Consider the following 26,092-nt stretch of genomic DNA (forward strand, 5'->3'; position numbering starts at 1 on the left):
TTTAGTTACGGGCGGGGCATGCAACACACTGTACTAATTGTACCTAAAGTTAGTTACGGGCGGGGCATGCAACACACTGTACTAATTGTACCTAAAGTTAGTTACGAATGGGGCAAGCAACAAACATTTTTTTTATTCCGTATTCGCGTAAAGTTTTATATTTTATAAAAAAACATTCGAAAGTAAATACCTATATACGTTTTTATCATCTGTACACGTCGACGTCTGCTACAAACTCCCACGCAAAAAGTTCATTGCCGAACGTTTTACGCCCTTGTGATATTGACTTTATTGTTATTTGATGTAGTTCGAGGTATACCTTAACTTTACACCTTCCAACTAAAATCACGCGGTGGTAAAACTTGTATATTTTGTTATACCCTTATAAGACTTTAAACAAACATGTTCTGCTGTTGTCCTACATTTAATTCAAGGTTTAAAGGGGATACTAATTAATCGAGTGTCGTGTCAATCGTTGGCTCAATTCGATTGTAATGCACCGCCGAAGATTAAGAAAGTGCGAAATAAATGCACCGCGGCGCGTGACGCAAAGGTGCAATGGGGCCCAAGGTCACTGAATTAAGAATTGAGAACGTCTGAAGGAAATATTTCATGTACATTGGCCCAAATTATTCAATGTCGAAAGAAGCCACGGTGCAATTAGTATGATGTCCAAAACGTTATTAAAATTTTACACTATTACCGTTTAAAAAATATATATTGGTAAAATAAAGATTAAATAAAAATAAATTTAAAGTTAAATAGCGGTGTCTTTTACGGTTTGCTTGAAACCTACTTGGGTTAAATCAATTGACTCCGGATACAAATAACTTAATACAATATGTTATGTAAATAATCATTGTAGCGGGAAAATTAATTATATATTTTTTTAAATTTAAATAAATCAAATTTTGTAAAATTTCACTATCTTGATAATGGCCTTGAACGTCGAAACAGCTGTCATAATAATATAAACTAAAAACTTGTAGAACTTAGTAATAACTTTAATAAATTTAATTCATTTTAAACATAAATAAATGGTATTCTACGAACTAAACATAATAACAATAAACCAAAATATATAAAATTTAGTTCAAGGGGATACTGCAAAAGTATTTTATTTAGTAGGTTTAACTACGTAATTTTCACCACAAGTCGGTTTCCGTACAAACGATTATGAAAATCGTACAGCATTAAAAAACTCCTTTTGCGAATTGGGCTTCAGGGTACTACAGGTTTAGATTCGGGGGAAATCTGAGTTGCGGTCGTATGAATAAATGTAAGTTGATATTGATTATTTAAATAAACTTTGTATATTATAAATTTATTGGTCTTCTTCCACTATTTCAAATCTTTATTATTTTTTAGTTGACACATTAATGATGTAATAAATTTATAATCATAACAGATATTTACGGAAGACTCGTTTAAATAATAACGATAACACGACCAAAACGTTTCAGTCCTCACGCGTGTCAATGATCCATTAGCACTTGACCCGAGTGATTATTAAACATAATAAATTAAATATAAGAACCAGACGCTAAATCATGTTTGTAATTAGCTGTAGCCAGTTTTAAAAATGGCACACTTAACGGCCAAATAGTTTAGCAATCGGAATGAGGAAATATTTCAAACAATGGATTCAGAATCTGATGTCACAGATTAGCATAATTTTTCGTGTAAACGAATACCATTATCATGTGGAGATAGGGTTTGCAATCCCACAATCCCGCGGGGTTTCAGCAACATTTGATCCCGCGGGTTTACGGGATTTTCAAAATTTACATGCTTGCTAGTTGTGGCGAATAGTCCGTTCGCGTATGGGGGACAGGACTCTCCATAGCTGTTTTAACGATCGTATTTTTTTATAAATCTTCTTGAAGTACTTATTACGTTACGTTTTTATTGTATTTTTTTAACAATAACACTAGTACAATAGATTATTGATCTCAAATAACTGAGGAAGAGTCCTGTCAGTGACAGTTATGTTTTTTAAGATTTTTATTTTTCACCACATAGGATTCTTGCTGCAAAATCTCCATCTTCTATCTTCGTCGAACGTCACAGCGTTGCTACCAGGTCTGTTATCTATGTGAGGATATGATGTCAGCGCTTTATTAGCAGCAGACACATTCCTGAACGGATGACGAACCTCGTTCTGGCACTGTTCGTGGACGCGGTTGACTCTCTCGCTGCAGCAGCTAGTCCACTTTCTTCACCACCTAGGATTCTTGCTGCAGAGTCTCCATCTTTTATCTTCATGTCACCTGTTCCTGTTCTTCATTTTACTTAACTTAATTTCACTTTATTTTTGTTATATTTATATTTTTTGTAATACCTGCATCAACTTTAAAGCGCCCCTGAGATGATATCTCACAAAAGCGGGGCTATACAAATTGTCCAATTACTATTATTATTATCAACGTGTTCGTTTAATACTTTTTATGTTTATATCAAATTTATAATTTTTACCGATTTTTAAAAATGATTGATATGAAAAGTCCTCGTAAATGTCATAATATGTTATCTTTTAATGCCTTTTTATAATACACTAGTAGACCCCGCAATGCTAATGTATTTCTCGAACGTCTGACTTCTTCCACCATTCACTACTATATACCACAATGTTATTGTTAAACGACTCCGAATCTGATTCCGTTGCAGAGATATTACGTTAAGTATTCCTCAGGCATCCCCGACTTCTTCTAATGTTCAAACTACTCTCTAAACACCGCTGGCACTAATTAGAAAAACTTTGAACATTTAGCAATATCGGTCGACTACTTTGTGAGTTTTGCTGGAACAAACATACCCAGACTGAAGTTTTATATATTAAGACTAGAATCAATGACAATTAATAAAAAATATTCATGAAATGTTCTGTTAAGAATTACCTTCAATTCAATACCCCTTAATTAAATTCTTGCAAATCCCGTGGCATCCCGCTGGTGTCTAAATTCTATCCTGCAATCCCGCGGGATTTTAAAAAGGACCGGGATTTGCTAACCCTATGTTGAGAGTTCAGTGATATCGGTTTATTGGTTATTGTGCTCCAAAGGCGTAAATTGTAATGTTACGTCGCCTATCAATGATTATTCATGATGTGTTCAAGTTCTCCTCTGTGCAGTTCAATAACCCGATTTAATCTGTTTTATTTCTCTTCGAGTCAATTGTTCACATTATTCAATAAGCAACTCGTTCGCTAAATATTATGCAAACATCTTTATTGCGGATGCACAGACGACAGGTCAAACAGTCGAAACTGGAGAGAATTGCTCAAGGTCAGCATTTTGGCAGTTTCCTGCCAATTTTCATCAACGCACGCTGCTTCTCTATGACTCCAATTTAACTGGCACAAATTGGTAACCGTATGAATGGTCCTTACGATAGCTGTGGAGCCATTATTTTAAGGACTCAATCAACATCACGCCACTCAAACATGCAAAAGAATCCAAGCACTGCATCAGCTTTAAGTAGAAGTTAGCAATAATAATAATAATAATATTCAAAAATCTGTTAATGAAAAAATTAGAAAATACACAGATTTAGCAAACGAAATAAAAAGAATTTGGCATTCTCAGACTATAAAAATATTACCATTCGTTATTTCGGCTACTGGCATTATACCTAGCTCTCTCATTAAAAATTTAGGCGTATTAGATCTATCAAAAAATTTATATATAAAGATGCAAAAGTCGGTCATTTTGAATACATGTAGGATAACGAAAGATTTTTTAAATATTTATGTTGAGGGATCAGTAGGATTTATAGGCCCTGTTAGAAGTACTACCGAGCCGAACCCTCTGATATGAAAATATCTGGAGACGGTGAATTTTTTTTTCCCATTTGATCTCTGATGAGTTGACGTGTTGTTGTTCTTGTATTGTTTTGTATTTATTTTGCTTATATAATGCACTTACATAATGTTGATTGACTAGATGATCATTTGTGGAAAAGTGAGTGGAAGGGTTAAGTTTTTCCTTTGGGGAAGATTTAACCCGGACAACTAAATCGGAAGTTTAAAAAAAAAAAAATAAATAAAAACACAACTTTTACAAATTTTACTACATCTCTTTCGTGGAATATCAACTCAAAGCTAGTAAATTAAATAACTAACGCCGGCCCGTAAAAAATCATGGAATAGTATAATTGTAGGATTTGTGCAGCTAAAAGTATTTATAATAAAATATATGCATTTCGAAACAGACTTTATCAATTTTAGATAAGATCAGAAATTCACTTTTCGAATGAACTTCTTGTTAGTAAACTTTAATAATTACGTCAGTCAAAAATTTAATAAAAATAAATAAGTATTTTTCAATATATCAATTACGTAATTGATTGAAATAAAATTATTTTGGTACCTACTTACACTTTTTTTTAATATCATTTAAATGATAAACTAACGTTTATAAGACAAGGTTTTATGCATAGCATAAAGGATAACAAATAATTAGGGAAATGAACTCGTGCCTTCTGATGTCCGGTCAGGTGCTCTGTATCCGCTGAGCTATGTCGGCTTATTTCCAACCCGCCAAATGTTTCAATATGTACTAGTACCTCAATCAACATGCCCGTTGGCGGCATTTATTTTTACTCGGGAGATATTTTCAATTTGTATTAGTATTTCGGATGACTAATTATTGCTTATAATTATTTGTTACCTACTTACTCGATTATATGAATTGTTTGAATTGAACGGAGTTACAGGCAGAATCACAACCGATCGTTCATAGTTGTTGTTATTTTTCTGTCACCAAATAAATTAGTCAATTGAAATTGTCCGATGTACACTGTACAGCCATCTTAAAAATCTTATTTAGAAAATTGTTAGGAATGTTTAAGAATGACCGAAGAAAAGAAATTAAGGGGAGTTTAGTCTTAAAATAGCTTCCACTTCTAGCCACCAGGTGGCGACGTTTCCCATTTTTTTATATGTTAAATAGAGCAGGTACATCTTTCCGCGCATTTTTATCAGTGAAATTCGCAAATCGAAAGCCATCTCGGCTCTGACATATGCGGCATATAACCGACACTAGCGGATGTGACGTTCTCTAGCTTACGTGATCATATAATAATGATGGTAAGACTTGATACACGATTGTGTAGTCTGACCGCCTGAGATTAGTCAAGATAGGGTTGCCAACCGTCGAAGAATTGACCAGGAAACTTAGGTGCTACCCCGAAACCAAGTTTTTTGTAAATACCGCACAAATCACAACCGCCACTGACGCTAAAAACCCTCAATGGTTAGGAGAAGGTATGTAAGAAGTTTTGCATTATATATACATATATGTATATAAATATATTGCATTATATTTATTGCATCCAACTTTGTCTCCATTTTTTTCCTATTCTCGGTTGTTCTCATTTGTTCACAGCCGGCAGTTATCATTCGATCAGCTCATCTCAACTGTGGGCAACCTCGGTTTCTTTTCCCAACCTCGGACGCCAGTAATTGTGTAAATCTAAGCAGTTAGACGTGCTACGTGCCCAGCATATTCCCACCTGAGGGTTTCATTTGTGACGGAAATAGTATTTATTTATTAATCTTAGGGATATCAATAGTTGCATTTTATAATTTATTACATTATACCAAAAAATTGACCAATTGTAGATTGTTGATTGCAATTATAATTTGTTTTTATAAATGAACAGAATTATATATAAATCAAAAATCATAATATTAAAATTTATTCCAAATTCCTGTAATATTCAAAAATCTGTTAGTGAAAAAATAAGAAAATACACAGATTTAGGAAATGAAATAAAAAGAATTTGGCATTCTCAGACTATAAAAATATTACCATTCGTTATTTCGGCTACTGGCATTATACCTAGCTCTCTAATTAAAAATTTAGGCGTATTAGATCTATCAAAAAAATTATATATAAAGATGCAAAAGTCGGTCATTTTGAATACATGTAGGATAACAAAAGATTTTTTAAATATTTATGTTGAGGGATCAGTAGGATTTATAGGCCCTGTTAGAAGTTCTACCGAGCCGAACCCTCTGATATGAAAATATCTGGAGACGGTGAATTTTTTTTTCCCATTTGATATCTGGTGATTTGACGTGTTGTTGTTCTTGTATTGTTTTGTATTTATTTTACTTATATAATGCACTTACATAGTGTTGATTGACTAGCTGATCATTTGTGGAAAAGTGAGTGGAAGGGTTAAGTTTTTCCTTTGGGGAAGACTTAACCCGGACAACTAAATCGGAAGTTTAAAAAAAAAAAATAGACAGGATACATATACAACAAATTAAATTCATAACAGAATTATATAAACCACAACAAAAAGTTAATCTTGACTTGTCAGAAAAACACTATTTTATGGAAGCTTAATAAATATTTTTATTCAGCTCGCAATTGAAAATTTCCATATTTGATTTCAACACATTTGGAGTAGTTCCTTTAAAAAAATTATTTTATTACTTAACCGAAATATCTTTCACGAGCGGTATCGTGAAAGATATTTAATATAATATTATAACAATGAAAAATTCTAACGAAATCACTACTTACATACATTTCTTTGGCTAAATATTGTTCATGTGTAACTAGCTGTACCCCACTACGCGTTGCTGTGGCCCAGTCTGTCTGTGCAAATAGAGAAACAGTAGCGCGTTTCGCTTTTACGTCCAACAGATGGCGCTGTCTAAAAAAACATCTTTTTACCTGTCACAGGTGACATCTATATAATATAGGTATGTAGATATATAACACCCCACATACACACAATCCCTGCTTATTCATGGAGATACATTAATAACTATATTATATTTATTTTTAATTCTTGTATATTTTTGTTATTAATAAAAAATATATAAAAACAAATATAAAAACGCGCATTCGATGCAACGTCGTGTCGAAATTTCAAAGCAATCTATGAAGAAATTTAGGAGATTTAAGATTTTGAACAAACGAACACTTACATTTTTATTTACATAGATAGTTGGCAGCCCTACTGACGGATATATCAAACAAAGAAAGTATTTGACACACATTCCGGCGAAAGAATGGGGCATTAGAAATTAAACCGTATCAAATATTAGAGCTTTGAAGTCGCCCGGGGGCAAACGCCAATGTATAAAAAACAGGGTTGCCTCTCATGAACTTGAAACATCTATGTCTAAGGTCACACATTGAAAAAAAAACTCCCGTATAAAACATTAAAAAACGTTGTTAATGAAGTCGATAGTAAAATGTGCGTGTCTAGAATATTGACAGACGTTGATAAATTAAACACATTTCTATTCAAGACTTGTTTTAAAGTACCTCGTTTCCGATTGATTAGGGACATATATTCTACATCTCTACACGTAGATATTGTTCTAAAACGTCAAGTTTTTTTCAGGTATATGCTGTATTTATTGCCTTTATGTAATAGACTGGGGTATATCAGGGAATGAAGGAAAACGGTTTACTATTGAAAATTTTGAAAAAAAAATATCGTCCCCGATAATATAGTTTATATATCACAGAAAAATGATTTCTATGGCTCATAAAACTAATTAAACCAGATTCAAATAATGACAGATTAAACGAAATTCAAATGGCTTCGATAGAGAAACATTAATAGCCTTACCTGGCTCAGAAAAAAAAACCTAATGTATTATATATAGGAAGGACTCTCTTCTGTACTATGTGATTAAACGTCTTTTGGAGTCACGCTGATTAACATTTTTACTCAAAATAAGGTCGGGAATCGTTGGTTAACGTTTGTCTTTCTGCCTAAACTAATACAGGGTTTTCCAATAAGAGGTGTTATTTTGAATGGCCCACTATTTCGGTAGATGTTACTTTTGAAGCTTTCATTTTTTGACATTTGACAAGTAGAAACTACGCCATTAATAAAAATGGAACGATACACGCTTCAAAAACGCATTAAAATTATTAAAATTCACTTGAATGAATCAAATGCAAATCATCTTGAGTGATGAGGCCCATTTCCAACTCGATGGCTTCGTCAACAAGCAAAATTGTCGCATCTGGGGCTCGGAAAACCCAAGAGTTATTGTTGAAAAGCATCTCTATCCTCAAGGTGTGACTGTTTGGTGCGGTTTATGGTCCGGCGGAGTCATTGAACCTTACTTTTTTTGAAAATGAGGCTGGAGCAACAGTTGCGGTGAATGGATTGCGCTATCGAGAGATGATTAATGATTTTTTGATATGGACAACGTTTACTTTCAACAAGACGGTGCTACGTGCCACACAAGCAACGAAACCATTGATCTTTTACGGTTGAATATCAAAATAACACCTCTTATTGGAAAACCCTGTATTATAATGTGCCTTATTTGACTTTATCCCGATATTTTGGCATATTTAAAAAATCAAGCTGTATTCATTAAACCTAAGTAAGGGCCCAGATGCATACGTAAGCCGAACTGCCGAGCGGAACTTCAATTCATGTGAAAGGAACGAAGCAACCACAAATGACACGAAACCCGCTTGCAGTTCCCGTAACGCACGCATTAATGCACGTCAAATAAAATTAATTCGTAAATCCTTTTGCTCAAAACCCTTTACAGATCGATATAATGTACCTATTATTTATCTACAAGTCGGGGGAGTCAGTATTGTGGAATTTTTTGATATAAAAAAACTTTGTTAGTATCCCTTTTGGCCGCCTGCACAGATAGATAACCTTGAAGATATGGTAGTTTAAAGAGTCATCCCAGACATAGCTTTGCTTCAGGTGCCAGGTGCAATGGCAGCTGGAAGTGTTTTAAGAACGCAATACGAAATTAACTGTTTTTATTGACAATAATGGCAATGCAAATAAAGGCTCTTTCCGGGCTCTTCGGCGGAAATGTTTAAACCATTATTGCAATATTAATGGTTTTTCCACTTGGTTATTATACCTAATTATACTCGACTTTTAAAGGTCTTGACAGTATAAAATATGGTAAGCTCATTCTTAGATCTTGACACACTGACCTTTTCGGGGGTTCAAATGAGGAACGAACTAACGGACTATTTTTATTAATTCCATTAAAAAATTATGATAAAATTTACACTAGCGACGCACGCCACCAACTGCAAAGTTAATTTAAGTGAAGCTCTGATTTTTTAGCTGCGTAAAGTTATACAATAAACTCTCACACACTATAAAACAAAAAAAAAATAACTACATTAAGTACATCATATATTGGCTTAAGAAATTATCAGAAAAAAGAACTTACTAAGTATTTCAAAAACATCGTCATAGAAGTTACTGAAAAAACCCTACCCATACCATAAACTTTGGGATTCAACTACGTAATACTATAAGTCAGGATTTACTTTTTTTAATTTTTTTTTTTTTACTTTATTTATTTTCATTTCTTTACACATAATTTACATAATAATAGACAGTAAATAATAACATAATATATATTACCAAAATTGTATACACAAGAAATGAAAACCCACTAAGGCACTGCCTGAGTGTGGGTAATATAAAACCATTACTATATTTCAAGTACCTAAGTATAATATATATAAGTAGAAAAAGTTTTTTTTGTTTATAGTTATTATAAAAGTAAAGAGAAAACATTATGTACAATAGTTTATAAAGTTTCAGCAAGTGAGTTGTAGAAAGGATCAATAAATTTATATAAAAAGCGTTTCAATATCTGCGTCATTCAGCCATAATTTTACCTCCTTAACATATTCTATTGTTTTATTTATCATTTGAGTTTGTAGTGGTAGAAGGTTAAATGTACGAGGACCAATGAAACTGCTATGTGTCTGCATTAATTTAGTATTTGTTTGGGGGGTGTAAAATATATTATTTGTTCTTTTGCTCATTCTGTTTTCATTTATTTTGAAATTATTTTTGTTTTTAAATAAATATTTCATTAATTATTATTTTTTTGATAAATTAATGTTTTAAAGACAAGATTTTATTTATGCACAGCACAAAGGATAACAATTATTTTTATAAGCAATAATTGTTCGCCTGAAACACTCATCCACATTGAAAAAATCTCCTGATAAAAAATACATGACGCCAACGGGACATGTTGAATAAAATATAATAAAAAATATAATATAAAATAATATAATATAATACAAAATAATATAATATAATATAATACAAAATTATAATATAATATATTATAATATATTATATTATATTATATTATATTATATTATATTATATTATATATAATTATATTATATATAATATAATATAATATAATACAAAAATACATGCCAACAAAATACATGTCCCGTTGGCGTCATGTATTTTTTATCAGGAGATTTTTTCAATGTGGATGAGTGTTTCAGGCGAACAATTATTGCTTATAAAAATAAATATTTCATTGTTTGTAATATAAATAATTTACGAATGCTAAATAATTTAGATTCTTTGTATAATAGGTCGGTCGAGAATGTTTTATTTTTGTTATATATGACTTTAATTATGTGTTTTTGAATTATTTGTAGGGGCTTAATAAATGTATCAGGTGCACCACCCCATCCTATTATGCCATAAGTGATAGCAGATTGCACCAGGGAGAAGTAGATCATTTTCAATTTTTCAGCGTTTAAAATTTCCTTGAGTCTATAAAATATGTAGGTAAGATATCTTAGTTTAGAAGTGGTTTGATTAATATGTGATTTCCAATTTAGATTAATATCTATTGATACTCCTAAAAATTTTATATTTTTGACATTAGCGAGTTCGTTGCACAGGAAGCACATTTCTTGATTGCAAGTTGTATTATGGATTCTAATTTTAAGGTTGTCTTTTGGTTTGTTTTTTATGTTTTTGTAAAAAGGTAAGTAAAATGTTTTGCTGTAGTTTAAGACAAGTTTGTTGTATTTTAACCATTGCGATTACACTGCGGTTCAAGGCGAAAGGTCAAGAGAGTCCGGCCGGAGAGGTCAAAAGGTCTCCCTCAAACTGTCTCTCCCGATCCAGCCCGCCACACAGTAGGTGAGCAGACTCATCCACCGCCAAGACCTGGAAAAACCTCACTCCATGAACCCGGGCACCCCTTCTAAGTCACCAAACGTAGCAAACCACTTGGGGTGACCTATGGTAGAGGTGATGGTTATCCAATAAATGGTTCCCATTCCAGCCTCCCAAAAGAGAGACAGTTTAGTTATGTATAATTAATATGTACTGTATTAATATACAATTTTTACTGTTCATATGTATAAGTCCATAAAAAGGGCTTTAATATAGTAATAATAAATAATAATAATAAAGAAGTTGTAAAATTCACAGAATTAGCTGAGAACTCTCTTTCCAACACCTAGTCCCCCGTAGCACAGGATCTCCTAGTGAGGAGGTCTAAGAAAATATTCTAAACATCTCTTTTATATTTATATTTCATATGTATCTCCTCAAAATGCAAAAATTATAATAAAGTAATAGATTTAAAAATTAAAATTTACCGGTAAGTACTTTAATTGCCAGTTATAAAATTTTGAATATCGCTCACATTTTTTTAATGAAATTAAACCTTATTTCTTATACAATAACATGGTAAATTAGTCGTTCAAAATAAATTGTGAATTGAAAATTTTATGGTAAATTCGTAAATAATCAATTATATAGATTTCCGGAACTTCTCGTTAGTAAATATGAGTAAATATTACGTTGACGATTTACATTGACGATAAAAAAATATAATGAAATTAGTCCAAAGTTCAATATTCTGTGAAGACGGATTAATTTCAATAGGTAATGATATTTACAAATTCATTCGTCGATATAATAAATCTCAAATGTCTCTCTAAATAATAGCATTTCAAGTGTCTCTCTAAATAATAGTATTTCAAGCGTCTCTCTAAATAATAGCATTTCGAGTGTCTCTCTAAATAATAGCATTTCGAGTGTCTCTCTAAATAATGGCATTTCGAGTGTCTCTCTAAATAATAGCATTTTAAGTGTCTCTCTAGAACTTGGAGTTTGGAGACTATCCTAAGAACATTCATATAAAAATGCAAATTATGTTTTTTTAAATGAGGAAATCTTAAATTGCTCTAATGTTATCTCAAAATTCATATATTTATGATCGTTAAAGTTGTAAGGCTGTAACAACACTACCTAAAACCAGATAAGTTATCGTGAAATCATCAAATTTGTGGGAATGAATGTGTTAGTTTAAAATTGAACTGAATAAAAACATGTATTTAATAATAAAATTTCGATCGATCTTCAAAGTTCTACGGGCACGACATGGGACAGAGGACGTAGCACTGACGTTGAATAATTACTTGTCAAAGTTATCCTTGGAAACACCTGCGCAAAGCGCGAACCGACTGCTTCCTCTGGTGTCTAAATGTCACTTCATTTTAAATATAAAGCCTACCATTCGTGTCTCCTTCATGTAAAGTTATCAATTGTAGTGAAAAATTGAGGATATTTCGTATTTAAGAATTTCAAACAGGATGTCGTCAAGAACGAGAAATTTTTTGTGAAATATATCACCCAAAGATCGTTATAATAGCCCGTTTGCATTATTCAATACCTTATACATGGTGTCCGGTAACTTGTGAATCTACATCGGATTAGTGCTTTTGTTTTTTGAGTAACCTCTTCCACTATCAGAGTGGAAGATACTAGTATCGCCCTAGTATAAGACCATTATTCATGGTTAAAATATTGCTCTAAATGACTTTGGCCGTGTTTGGTGACCAGATCTGAATGTCCAGGTGATCCCCCACCTTCCTCTTCATCATCCACTTCCCCTCCCCACCTGCAGCCTCACAACATTACCCAATTGAAGATGCCATAGTTTCACTGGTTCGGAACGGTTGGCAGCAGTTAGAACTCTATTTATTTGTTTATTGGACAATTTGTGTAGCTTTTGTGAGATATCACCTCAGTAGCGCTTTACAGTTGATGCGGGTATTACAAAAATATAAATATTACAAAAATAAAGCGAAGTTAAGTTGACACATTAGAATAGGTGATACTCTGCAGCAAGAATCCTAGGTGGTGAAGAAACTGGACCAGCTGCTGCCGCGAAAGAGTCCACCACGTCCACCATAATATATATTTATGAGCGGTATTCATATTAAAATAAACGTACGAAGTTGGAATTTTTTAAGAATTATTTTTTTTAATCTTCGTTAGGGCTTAGAGTTGTATATTATCTTTTAAAATGCATAGAATCAATCATCGAATTAAAATATACAAAAATTTAAAAAAAAATGGTATGTAATGTGATTAACATTCCAAGTTTCCCGCTTTTACTCTAGTTTAAGACAGCGTAGGATATATTTCTACTGCGGAGAGCTCCGTTGTAGGTAATATGCATCGCTTATGAGAAAGTACTCTACTCAGAGTGCATTTTTGTAAAAAAAATTCTCCAATGATGATGACTTTTTTTAAAGGGAAAAAATACATTAACAATTAAACAAATTAACAAAGCAATATAAAGACATTAATTGGGGAATTCGCCTGCATCCTAACTATTTTTTCACAGTTTAAAGACATTAATTGGGGAATTCGCATGCATCATAACTATTTCTCACAGTTTAAAGACATTAATTGGGCAATTCGCCAGCATCTTAACTATTTTTCACAGTTTAAAGACATTAATTGGGGAATTCGCCTTCATCTTAACTATTTCTCACAGTTTAAAGACATTAATTGGGGAATTCGCCTGCATCTTAACTATTTTTCACAGTTTAAAAAAAAAATACCACATTCTGCATGGCGGGCCGGGTAGGGATACTTTTTGAGTGAGACCTTTTGACTTCTCTGGCCGTACTCTCGACCCGTCGCCTTCCACCGCAATGAGAGGGATGGATTTGTTGACCCCCAGACACATACCCATCCCTATTCATTTTGCCTTCCCAGAACCTCTTATTCCTTTCCCTAATAGCTCCTCCACACGGCATCCTCTGAGATGACATAGGCCCTTAGGGAATATTTTTTCCTCAAGATCTCCTATGTGGAGCTAATGTAAAAAAATACGGTTTACACGACTATGGTAACCGACTTTAACTTTATCCTTGTTTGCATTCGAAATGTTAATATTATTAATTGCTTATGGCGATTTGTAATACTTGTTTAATTTTATTGGAAGAGTCTTCATTTGTTTTCAAGAACAGTATTTTATTTTGAAATACGTTCCAAAACAGTGAATTTATTTGGAATCAAATATAATATTTTCCGCGGAATCTGTATTTTATTATTTAATGCCCTTTAGTCATATTATTCTAACAGGTCACCTAAAAGAAGAACATCGCAAAAGGTCAGAGGCTTTAGGGGTTAAATAAATTGAATATCTGTTCTTCTTCTTCATAATATGTGTCTTTGGTATATTTACACTACAATATTAATATAGTATGCTTTTGTTGTTGTTATTCGGGTTAGTTGTAAGAAATAGAATGTACCTATAGCTATAACCTTTTGTACTTTATTTATTTTGTTCAATAAAGGTTTTTTCATTTGAATTTTAATTGGGTACACTTTATAAAAGCCCAAAATTATATAAACAATATTCAAAACAACAAGATGCAGTAAATAGTTTTGTATGGTAAGAACAATGGACAGTTTATAATTAGCATAATGCCTTTAAAGATTGATCGAAACGTGAAATTAAATGATATCATAGGTTAAACATCTCCCGTTATCCACGAGGCGAGGGCAAGACACGTATTGTGTCACCGGTATTGTCAAGCTCCCATTAGTAGTGCAGTGAATACGCACAGCAAAGTATATAGGAGTTGTGACCTTTGATGTTTCAAAGGACTCCATAATAGAAAGCTTTATTGTTTGCCACTAACAAATACATGTACATTGTTTAAATGTGACCGCTGATGGCCCCAACAGGGCGATGATGGAAATATCTCGCTGACATGAAAAGGCTTACTTCGAAGCGCTTGCAGTATTAACTCCAGTTTCGAAATGTCAAAGTAGTGCAATACGATCGTTCCCCGTAATATGTAAATTAAAAGAAGACACTAACACAATCTAGAATAGGTATTCGTAAATATTTTGAAAGGGGCAATACCTAATTTTTAAAGAACTTTATTGAAATATTATGTATGTTACCAAACAAACAGCAACTTCTACATTTTGCATATGAACACTAAGCGCTGTTCAGATGTATTCATAAAACAGCATTAGAAAAACTACTCAAGTATTATTGTTCATACAAAAATATATTTATATCTGTTGATTTTATTGTATTCACTTGACCCGTCCAATTCAGACCGAAGATACAAAAAATATATTCTCAACAATAGAACTAATGCTATATGTTATAAAAATATTGCTGCCAACCATGTATTTATGAAGACATTGTTTAACAATAGATTTCCCAAGTTTTTATAATTTTTAAATTGTTGTTACTAAATTGCATTATAAATTTACTTTAAGTATGTAACACGCTCGCAAGTTGAAGCTCTAAGCTTTAACTTGATGTTTAAGATATTTGTGTATCATCCATGAATTAACTAGCATTAGAAGAAGTAATATTTTGGTAAGCGGGCAGCCCACCTTGCGACTAGGTCAGTGTGGGGGCCGTTGACCCGTACGCAGATAGAGACATAACAGTTAACAACAACAGTACAGCGGGCGGTTTAGAAAGCAGACCATAACAGGCTGCGAGCCGCCACCCCACCCACAAACCACCCACATTCAGCCAGACAACCAATCGACCGACCACAAGAGCCAGAGGCACAAGGAGCGATGGGTAGGACAGGACGAGCCCCCAAACAGGGCTCGGTCCATTATAATAATGTGGAAATAGGACGAGAGACACGACCAAAAATGGGAACGAAAACGGTGGCTGTTGTTCTAAGAACTAGATGTAAAAAAGTTTAATTTGGTTTCAGCACGAAATATAGAGAAGAAGTACGAGAGAGATTTCATGGTCACGTAGGTAGATAGATATAAGCTTTGTAGTTGGGCTGCTTTTGTTTAGATTAAGATTAACCAATTTCAAAACATTAAAGTGATTAGGTTATATAATAAAGCCCACTGGGATTCAAGCTTAATTCAGAAACATAGACTTTAACGCGGCGCAATTTTTGTTTTCCCAATTTTGTAAAGAATCTGGCAGGAGCTTTAGTAATTGTCAAGCGGTTTCCGCCTATTCCGTCCTAAAAATCTAGATTTTAATGTTAGCAGTATACTGAATTAGTATTGAGTATGCAGCTGTGGACTGTCATTATTCAGATTTCATCTTCGTTCAACCGATGATATTTTACAATAGTTTTCTTTTGAAATGAAGTAAATTTGAATTTTTAACATCTTGACACTCCTATGTATAAACTATTACTATGTATTCAAAATTCACGAATCTTTTAGCACCAATCCAGAAACCATTTTAACCAAAATAGTTTAAAAGAGACACTTACTGAACTAATTAACAACAAAAATATAACGAAAGTCACGAAGCAAAGCGAAAAATCAGACATTGACTTCGTCATCATACTAGTAAGAGCTTTTCGTGATTGCCGACCTATCGTAATTGATACTCGACAACCTGTGATGACTTATCTCAACAATGGGGAACATAATAATACATTGTAACTAAAGCCCACCGTAAGTAGTGCTGATTGTCTAACATTTCTCTTGCCTCTTCCTGGTTCCCTGGTAGATAATGTAGCCTTTGGACTTTAGACACTACTAAACAAGCATTATCTCCGCCGCCCTCGTAATGTAATGTATTTTCTACCTTTACTCGGTTATAATTCTAAACTTTCTGATCTTTAGATAAGCGGCCGCTTTGGAGAATAATGAATACCTTATTGCACAACGAGGAACGTGAAAACTGTAGAAATTGTTATTAATATGATACTCCCACATTGACGGCTAATCTATCGTAGGAAACGCTAAGAGAAGCAATTGGAGAGATCGAAAAGTAGGCATTGAAGATATTTGATTCGGACCATGCGTAATATCATTACATTATTAAAAACCCGTCTTATAACAGACATCGCCTCGTAAGACGGGTAACTTACTTGCAGTTTTACCGATATTAAATTTCAATAAAAGCTCGTGTTACCGCCATTACCGGCAATGAAATGTTAGATTATTTATCCCACGATAGTGGCACACTTCAAATTTGGCCCACATTATAATATAATACCGCCCAAGAGTTTCCGTAGCTAGTGGAGTCAGGACAATTTATTTTTTTCAAAAAATTATATTGTCTAACAATTTTTTAAATTCAATCCTTTTATTCATTTCAAGAAAATTACAAAATAAAATTCCAATTGGTTTTTAAAAGATCCACAATTAAAAAAAACAATCGCCTTACTAATAAACGCGATCTAAGCCTTGCCCAACTGATAAACAACCTAGCCGTTTATCAGCCGTGCAAAATCCAAAAAACAAGGTTAATATATAAAAGCATATTTTATGCTAGCAGCAACAACAAACCTTGCCGTCTAAATTCTGTTTCATTGATATTTGGATATTGATCCGAAGTGATTCTCCCCACCATTAGGAAGTTAGTCCTGCAGGCCGGGAGATAAAACAGTCGATGATTTCTTATAATATCTTTTAAATTCATCGTATTAGGATTAAATACGCCTTAGAGGTGGGTTATAAGTACTTGATTGGTGTGTTAAGAGTTTTAGCGTCTAGCTTGTATGAAGCAAAACACTTTGCGATTTAGGCAACGTAAATATTACAAGAACTTGTTTTGGCCAAACAAGAATATCCATTACTCTAAGGCAAGGTTTGGAACATGAACTAGAAAACATCTTCCAACAAAATTGAACCGGAACTTTTGAGTTGTGACTGCACAGCCAGTTGCGGAACACCATTAATGTACATTGTCACATAAACAAATGGACTAAAATCATAACAGATACAAGTACAAAGTCCCCACCTACACGATTTCTATCCGTTGCAAAGTAGACAAGTTTCTGGCGCCATGCTAAAAACAAATAAATCTCGCGGTGGAAATTTCTATTACAGCCTATCCACACAAAGCAATATAGCCATTTGTGATGCAGTTAATAATATTGGAGGAAAACAAATTAATGACCCGTTGTAGGTTGTCATGGATGAATTATTGTTCTTGATCTACCAAATCGAGTCGAGCTTAGTGGTAATAATTTATTTTAATTATTATTATACTGGTTTATTCATTGCGTAGGTACTATCAAATGTCCGTAATCTATTTATCTGTACTTTAAATCAACGTTGTATTTTAGTCCGTCCATTAAAATCTCGCCAACGGATCATTCGATCGGTCTACTGAACAGTTACATCAAAATATCATTTCAATCGCGAGCACGATCCTCCATGGAAAAGAACAACTAGACATTCAAAAATAAAGAAAGTGTTACATGCATACAACTTATTATTATTTTAAATCCTTCGTGTAATTATTCATTCAAATCAACATTACTAGGCTCAGGGATCTGTCAGTTTTGTACACGATCGCCCTCCTGTAGTCAGTTGTGTAAGTAAAATGGAATAAAATATTAATATATACACGGTAACTGGAAAACTGATGAATCTGCATAACATTTTGAGTCTTTTTTTATTTTTAGGACAAATTTGAAAAAAACGAACGGTAATATCAGTTAATATCAGTTGTTGAATTATTTTAAAATGCGTTGAAGGGTAGACCCGACACCAAAAGATTTTTAACCATTTAGTTGAAGTGAAGATGTTTCCCACATGTACTACGAGCTTTCGTTCACCGTTTATATGATGAGCTGTACAAACATTTAAAAACTTATCTAATATACCTACAGAAATCTTCATAATAGATATCAAAGGCAAACACAATATATACCAAAAAGTGCTTAGTGTTATGCACAATTCCACAATTTAGCAAAAATAATATTATCCTTGAAGATTTTAACGATTAGTAGGTTCTTAAACAAAATGATAACAATTATAAATTCATAATATGTCTACTCCAACAGCATAACAAACATTGTACATCGCACAAACAATGATAAATGTGAAAATCACAACCGCGGCCAGAGATTTGACCTCAAGAATAACCACGTCAAAAGATTATTCTACTATGTTGTCTATTCGACGATAACAAATAACATTTATTAAATCAAATACCAAATACATAAACATTGAAGAGTTAAATATCAGTTCGCACATTGACCCTATTCTAAAATAATTTATTAGCGAATCTGAAAGGCACCAACATATTATTCATATGCACGAATATTGGTACCGGCAGCGTGCATTGAAAAGAGCGTGGGCAGGGAAAATGCAGAATGGATGCATTTGCATCAGGCATCAGGTAGAAGAGGATATTTTTAGCCAGTCACAGGACTGATTGATTGATTAAACAGCATTCCACTGAAAGCACCTTTATTAATAAATTACCTAGCAGAAAACCGGCGAGAACAAATTAGAAGTTTTGAAGAGATGATAATGAACAGCGAATGAGACCGCTTGACAAGGAAAACATGGACAAGGAGGCGAATGATGGATTCTGCATGTCAAAACTTAACAGGATTAATTACTCCAAGGAACGGGTAATAAGAAAACAATAAACACATGCACAGCCTATTTGTAGATCCATGTTCTTCTCCTTGTTAGACGGGACCCATTATCTTCATCATTTGCGATGGTGGGTGATTACTGATTAATGAACGGCATATCATTCTAATAGTGACTGTTCGAACAAGATAAATCATGGGGGTAATAAATGTTGGCAGGATGGTGGGAGTTTTGCAGAGAATTGTGGTAACTTTCGCCTTTACGATGCACCGCCTTCGGAGGATAAATGAAGTAAAGGTGATTGGGTAGACTTCTCATTTATAAAACGGAGAATAGATAACGTGTCATAATACATGACGTATATTATGCACTGATGGTAGATATCTTTCGTTCTTACTTCAGAGTTTATAGGGCATGTATTACCAAAGCTTATCCTCAGGATATAATGATTTCTTAGGTTATCGTAACAGCCGGTGATCTGTTCCCCTATCCAACATATTCTTTAAACTCAAATCGAAATCAAAACATCAAATTTCACACGGGGACGAATGAGAATTTCTAATTTATTAAAAATCTCTTCAAATTATGCTTAATCGAGTTAAAAGCGGGATTGCAGGCCATTTCCTGATATACTATTAGTAAATTTTTAACATATCGGAACACGTGTTCATGAAACTTGCCTTGATAATATAAAATGACGAAATGCGGAAATTTTATAATTTTTAGTTAATTAACACGTGTTCCGACATCGTGATAATACGTTCGTATTTTACTCAAAGTTTATTAGGAAACCTATCAATTCATTCGTTAAGGACCTGCAATCCTATTTTTAACCGGATTACGAATAATAAGAAGAGATTCTTAGTAAATTAGCAATATTTTATATCAGTAAGGTTTCTCCGTGAATCAATAAAGAGTCAACCTGTATAAATTCTCAATCTTAAAAAGATGCGATAGTTCAAACAGTTATCTCAGTAACGTATATTCACTATATTAATCTGTCATACATTTAAACAAAATAAATACACATTTCGAATGAAGAATTATTAATCAATTAACCTGAACCTCACTCAATGCTTTAAAGTCATAAGGTATATCTTTTATATTTTATGGGAACCAACAAATTAGAAGATGAGGAAATCATGATCAACACACACACAACATCAACACACATACAACAACCTGCAGTCCGCCTCAGAACAGGAATACCTAGTGAGGACTGAGAACAAACTACATCCCTTTATATCTTTATTTTACTTAATATTGTATTTATATATATTTATATATATATATATATTTATATATATATATGTGTGTATCCATTGTAGTGGTATGACCAGCGTTTGACTAGGAAAACGTGGTAAACGGAGAAAAATGAGTATTGCTAATTTGTTAAGAATCTATTCGAATTATTAGTCATCCTGTTAAAACCGGCATAACAAATGAATTGATAGGTTTCCTGATAAACTTTTAGTAGTATACCAATGCATTATCAGGATGTCGGAATGCATAAAAATCCTATATTTTTCGGATTTTCATTATATATTATCAAGGCAAACGCACGTGTTCCGATATTTTAGAAATTTACTAAAAATTTATCAGGAAATGGCATGCAATCCCGTTTTTTTACCGGATATTCATTTTTCTCCGTGTAAAAAGTTCTCCTAGCTAAAAAATGGACGCCAGGCTGTTTTTTTACTGCATTTTGAACGTGGATTTGGAGCTGGCAAACGGAACTAAAAGGATACATTATGGGGCCTCATAGACTACATCAATGTGGCGCCTTCACAAATATATATTTATAAAAACCTGGTTCTCAATCAGCAAGAAGTTATAAACGTCAATTGGGGTATAATAAAAGAGAAATGGTCGTAAAGTAAGTCTCCGCGAATCTCAGCAAAATGAGATTAATGGGTTATTGGTGTTGTTGGTAGCGCGAACCATCACTTCATTTATGATGTAGCAATTTTATTGCATAGATATTTTTTACTGTACATATTTATGTATTGATTTTATTTTATTAATTTGTACATTTAAGTTTACAAATGACTAATTAATTTGTTACATATATACATATACATATATATATATATATATATTTTTTTTTTTTTTTTTTTTTTTTTTTTTTTTTTTTTTTTTTTTTTTTTTTTTACAGTATTACCGCACAAGAGTCCCAACTGCTCCCGTCTGGAGCCAGTGAGACTATGGCATCCCCAATTGGGGTATGTTGTGAGGCTGAGGGTATTGGGGAGGGGAGGGAGATGGGGAAGAGGAAGGTGGGGAAGTACCTGGCTATTCAGATCTGGTCACCAAACACGGCTAAAGCCATTTCAAGCAACGTTTCAATTCTGAATGGTGGTCTTACACCAGGGCGATACTGAGAGTATCTTCCACTCTGGAACGTGCCGCAAATATACTATATATTATTTTAAATGAATTAATTGTGAAATAACACAAATTAATCAAATAAAATTTATTTGCGCACGCCGGGTTCGAACCCGCGACCTTCGGATCTGTAGTCGAAAGCGTATACCACTAGACCACGCCGGCCTTACCACACACATATGTTACATATATTATATTTTTTCTTGCTTGATGTGGCTCCTACACAACATCTTGAACTTTTCAATTGTGGCAGACTTAAGGTTTTCCGGCAGCGCGTTATAGTATTTCATCCCTTTATATAATATACTATTCTGGGTATTCGCTTTGTCCTTCTTTGGTAGCCTGATTTCATTGCACGTCCTAGTTTTATGTTTGTGTATCCTTGTTGTATCCAATTTTATTTGAAAAATATTTGGGTAGCAGGTTGTTTACTATTTTGTGTAAAAATATCATCGTGTTCAAGGTCATCACATCTGTTTCACCCATGTTTCACCGTTAGCCAATTTAGTTCGTTTAACATTTTATTTACTTTTGAATATCTATTTCGTCTGAGTATTGTTCTCATTGCCCTATTTTGGAGAATTTTAAATTTATTTTTCTCTTACATATACATGTAAGAGAAAAATGATTATTGCTAATTTTATCAATATTATTTTTTTGGAAATCCGCTAAAAACGGGATTGCAGGCCCTTAACAAGTGAATTAATAGGTTTCTTTATAAAATTTTAGTAATATACGAAAATATTATCACATTTATCACGATGTCAGAAAATTTGTTCATAAAAATCCACATATTTTCACATTTTGTCATTATTTATTATCAAGGCAAATGCAGGTGCCTGAACACGTGTTCCGATATATTATGAATTTACTAGAAGTTTATCAGGAAACGGCCTGCAATCCCGTTTTTAATCGGATTACCAATAACTTGAAGGCTTCTTAATAGATAAGCAATATCAATTTATCTCCTCGTAGTGTTTTAAAGGATGTAGGTACTTGACTTATTTTAACCGGTGATTCCTGACTTTATTTGCATTAAAAAATGTAAATTAAATATTTTTTTTATGTTTTGTTTAATCAAAATATATTTCTTCAAAACTACGTGTCACTCACTACTGGTCACACAGAGAAAAACGAGTATTGCGTGTTCGAACACGTGTTCCGAAATAGTGATAAAGTATTCAAAATTTACGTTTAAAATTAAAGTTTATCAGAAAACTTGTTAATTCATGCGATAAAGGCAATATCGTTTTGAACCGAATTACCAATACTTTGAAGAGACTCCTAATAAATTAGCAATGCTCATTTCGGGTAACCACCCAACCCCACATCCCGACCCTATTTCGGGTAACCACCCAACCCCACATCCCGACCCTATTTCGGGTAACCACCCAACCCCACATCCCGACCCTATTTCGGGTAACCACCCAACCCCACATCCCGACCCTATTTCGGGTAACCACCCAACCCCACATCCCGACCCTATTTCGGGTAACCACCCAACCCCACATCCCGACCCTATTTCGGGTAACCACCCAACCCCACATCCCGACCCTATTTCGGGTAACCACCCAACCCCACATCCCGACCCTATTTCGGGTAACCACCCAACCCCACATCCCGACCCTATTTCGGGTAACCACCCAACCCCACATCCCGACCCTATTTAAGTTGAAAAAAAACATTAAAAATGTCACCGAAGCCCAAAATTTCATTTTCAATTTTTACTCCAAATAATGTCAGAAATCTCTGGTAAGTCCGTTAACATATTAATAACAATATAATAACATAATAACATACTGCAAGTTATCATGTTGTTGAAATGAACCCTGTCCAGTTACAAGTGACTCATTTTATAAACATCTGTTCAGTTTAGTTGTAGGTATATACATATATTGGTGATTATTGGTGTTGTGTGAGGATAAAATTGTTATATTGTAATTTAATTGTGTTCTTATATCCGATGTTATGTTTACTTTATTTAGTATTTTGTATTTTCTGTAAATATTTTTTGCCCACGGGTACTGGACCCTTAGTTTGGTATTATAATTATTTTTTTAAGTGAAAACCTATCATTAGATATTATTTGTATTTTTTATAAGTTAGTTATTTAAAGATGTAAAAAATCTGTTGGTTTTCCTAAATAAACAAAACAAAACATCCTGTATACATATTTAGCTCTGGTGCTTTTTAATAATCTCTGTAAAGAGAGAGGTTTCTCAAAACCAAAAATAGAATTAATTATTTTGTTACCTTTGCCTAGACTCATTAAAAAAACACCATATGCGTAGATAAATGTAATATTAACTCATTAATGAAAAGACAATTATCATGATTATTTTTTGGATTATTATGCCCTGTCGCGCTTCTTATTCCTTTAACGTAATGTTTCGGAAAGCGTTACAGTCTCCATCATCGTGTTTACCATCATGGTAGATCATGGTAAAGTGTGTGTTTATATATGTAGAAATGATTTTATTTTGTTTGTATATGATAAAATATATGTAAATAATAACTGAACGAATAATAGTTTCACTCGTGTCTTAATTATTTTTAGTGATTACCAAATAAATAAAAATTACATTCGATTGTGTGCCGGCGAATCCCGGCGTGCGCTAATTTCATTTGATTAATTTGTATTATTTCACAATTTAATACCTGCGGCATGTTTCAGAGTGGAAGATACTTCGTATCAGTATTCGGTATCGTCCTGGTGTAGGACCACCATTCAGAATTAAAACATTACTTGAAATAGCTTTAACCGTGCTTGGTGACCAGATCTAAATAGCTAGGTACTCCCCCACCTTCCTCTTCTACATCTCACCCCCCCCCCTCTGACAAACTTCAGCCTCACAACATACCCAATTGGGAAAGCCATAGACTCACTGGTTCCAGGCGGTTGACAGTATTTGTGTGATATTCACTCACCTAAGCGCCGCCGTATAGTCCAGCGTCTCCCTGAGCGTCAGGTTGGGGAAGAATATATCCTGCTGCAGGACGTAGCAAATGTGTCTTCTCCACCTCTTGCATAGTCTCTCCCCGTTGAGGGTGACCAGGCCAGCCTCGGCACGACGCCGGCCCGCCAGCACGTCCAGCAGCGTAGTCTTGCCGCCACCCGAGGGGCCGAGCACGGCGAGCACGCCACCCGGGCGCGCGGCCCCACTTACGCCGCGGAGAACTGGGCGCGTGCCAGCGGAGGTTCGTACATCGTGCCACACCACTGTAGCTCCGTGATTTCTGCAAAAAAAAATTCAGATGAGTATAAAATTGCCATTTTATATGATTCACAAAACTTTACAATAATACAGGATGGGAGATAGCAGACCAAAAAGTGTAATTAGTGTGATCTTAAAATAATGAATTAAAAGAATGGATTCATTCAGAGCAGAGGTATGGCGTCTGTATAGTGCTTTAGCAGATATACGAATACTAGAATAAAATTAAACAATTCAACGCCAATTCAATATCTAAAGGACGTGTTGTATCAGAGAATTTTAACAATTCATCAAATTTCACAGTTAATTTTCAAGAACTGAAAATTCTATTCAAGTTATATTATTATTTCAGTTCTGTGAAGCAACTGGTCCATGTTGATAAATTAACAGAACTTCAATAGGACTTTTATAGAACTTTAAAATAAACTTTAACCGTCATAAGTGTGCGGCAACGTTTGGTCTATTATCATAGTATTGATTTATATTTATATGGTATTTAGTATTTACAGAGTAGTATTAGTAGTATTTTAGTATTTGCGCGTACGAGAAGCTGCAACAATTTTAGGCTTTTGCCGATAAATTTGTCTAAAATTTCAATAACAAACACAAAACAATATTGTGAAGGTTTATAATGAACTCCTTTCAAATGTTACGTAAGCTAAAATTCTTTTGTGGGTTAGTTATGTCTCAATTTTGTTAAATTAAATTTTAGTACGTAGGTAATATAATACTAACATAGTAGTTTTATAACAAATATACACTAGATGTAAGATGTTAAAATTTTATAACTAAATAAAATATACCTACTTAAAAACCGAGTTTTCATCTACAACACGCCTAATAGGCAAAATTAACACAATGGAGTGTGTTGTGGTGTGGAGGTTTTCGTGTAGATTAAAGAAGAACGTAAATACGATGAGGGTTGTAGGCGTGTTTCCTGACCCAAAAGTTGACCAATCGTGCAAACAATTTCCAATACAAAACTGCGTTTCATCATCGTTATGTAATTTAAATGGGATAGTGATATACGATTGCAGTCAAGTGTAAGAGACAGAGCGTGTGCTAAATTGGCAAGAACCCAAAGGTACCAG

At 33.7% G+C, this 26,092-nt stretch overlaps 1 protein-coding gene across 1 annotated transcript in view; it reads right to left on the bottom strand.

The window, feature by feature from the left end:
- The window catches only part of E23 (ABC transporter G family member E23), a 139,048-nt gene that overhangs the window by 21,376 nt on the left and 91,580 nt on the right, over positions 1-26,092 (bottom strand). Inside the window, exon 2 of the mRNA XM_089643191.1 lies at positions 24,715-25,023. Within this exon, the coding sequence (XP_089499317.1) occupies positions 24,715-25,023 (309 nt within the window). The remainder of the gene's footprint in view (positions 1-24,714; positions 25,024-26,092) is intronic.

This window comes from Hesperophylax consimilis, chromosome 1, assembly GCF_061612785.1.
Source record: "Hesperophylax consimilis isolate HC1 chromosome 1, BYU_Hcon_1.0, whole genome shotgun sequence".
Taxonomy (NCBI): Eukaryota; Metazoa; Arthropoda; class Insecta; order Trichoptera; family Limnephilidae; genus Hesperophylax; species Hesperophylax consimilis.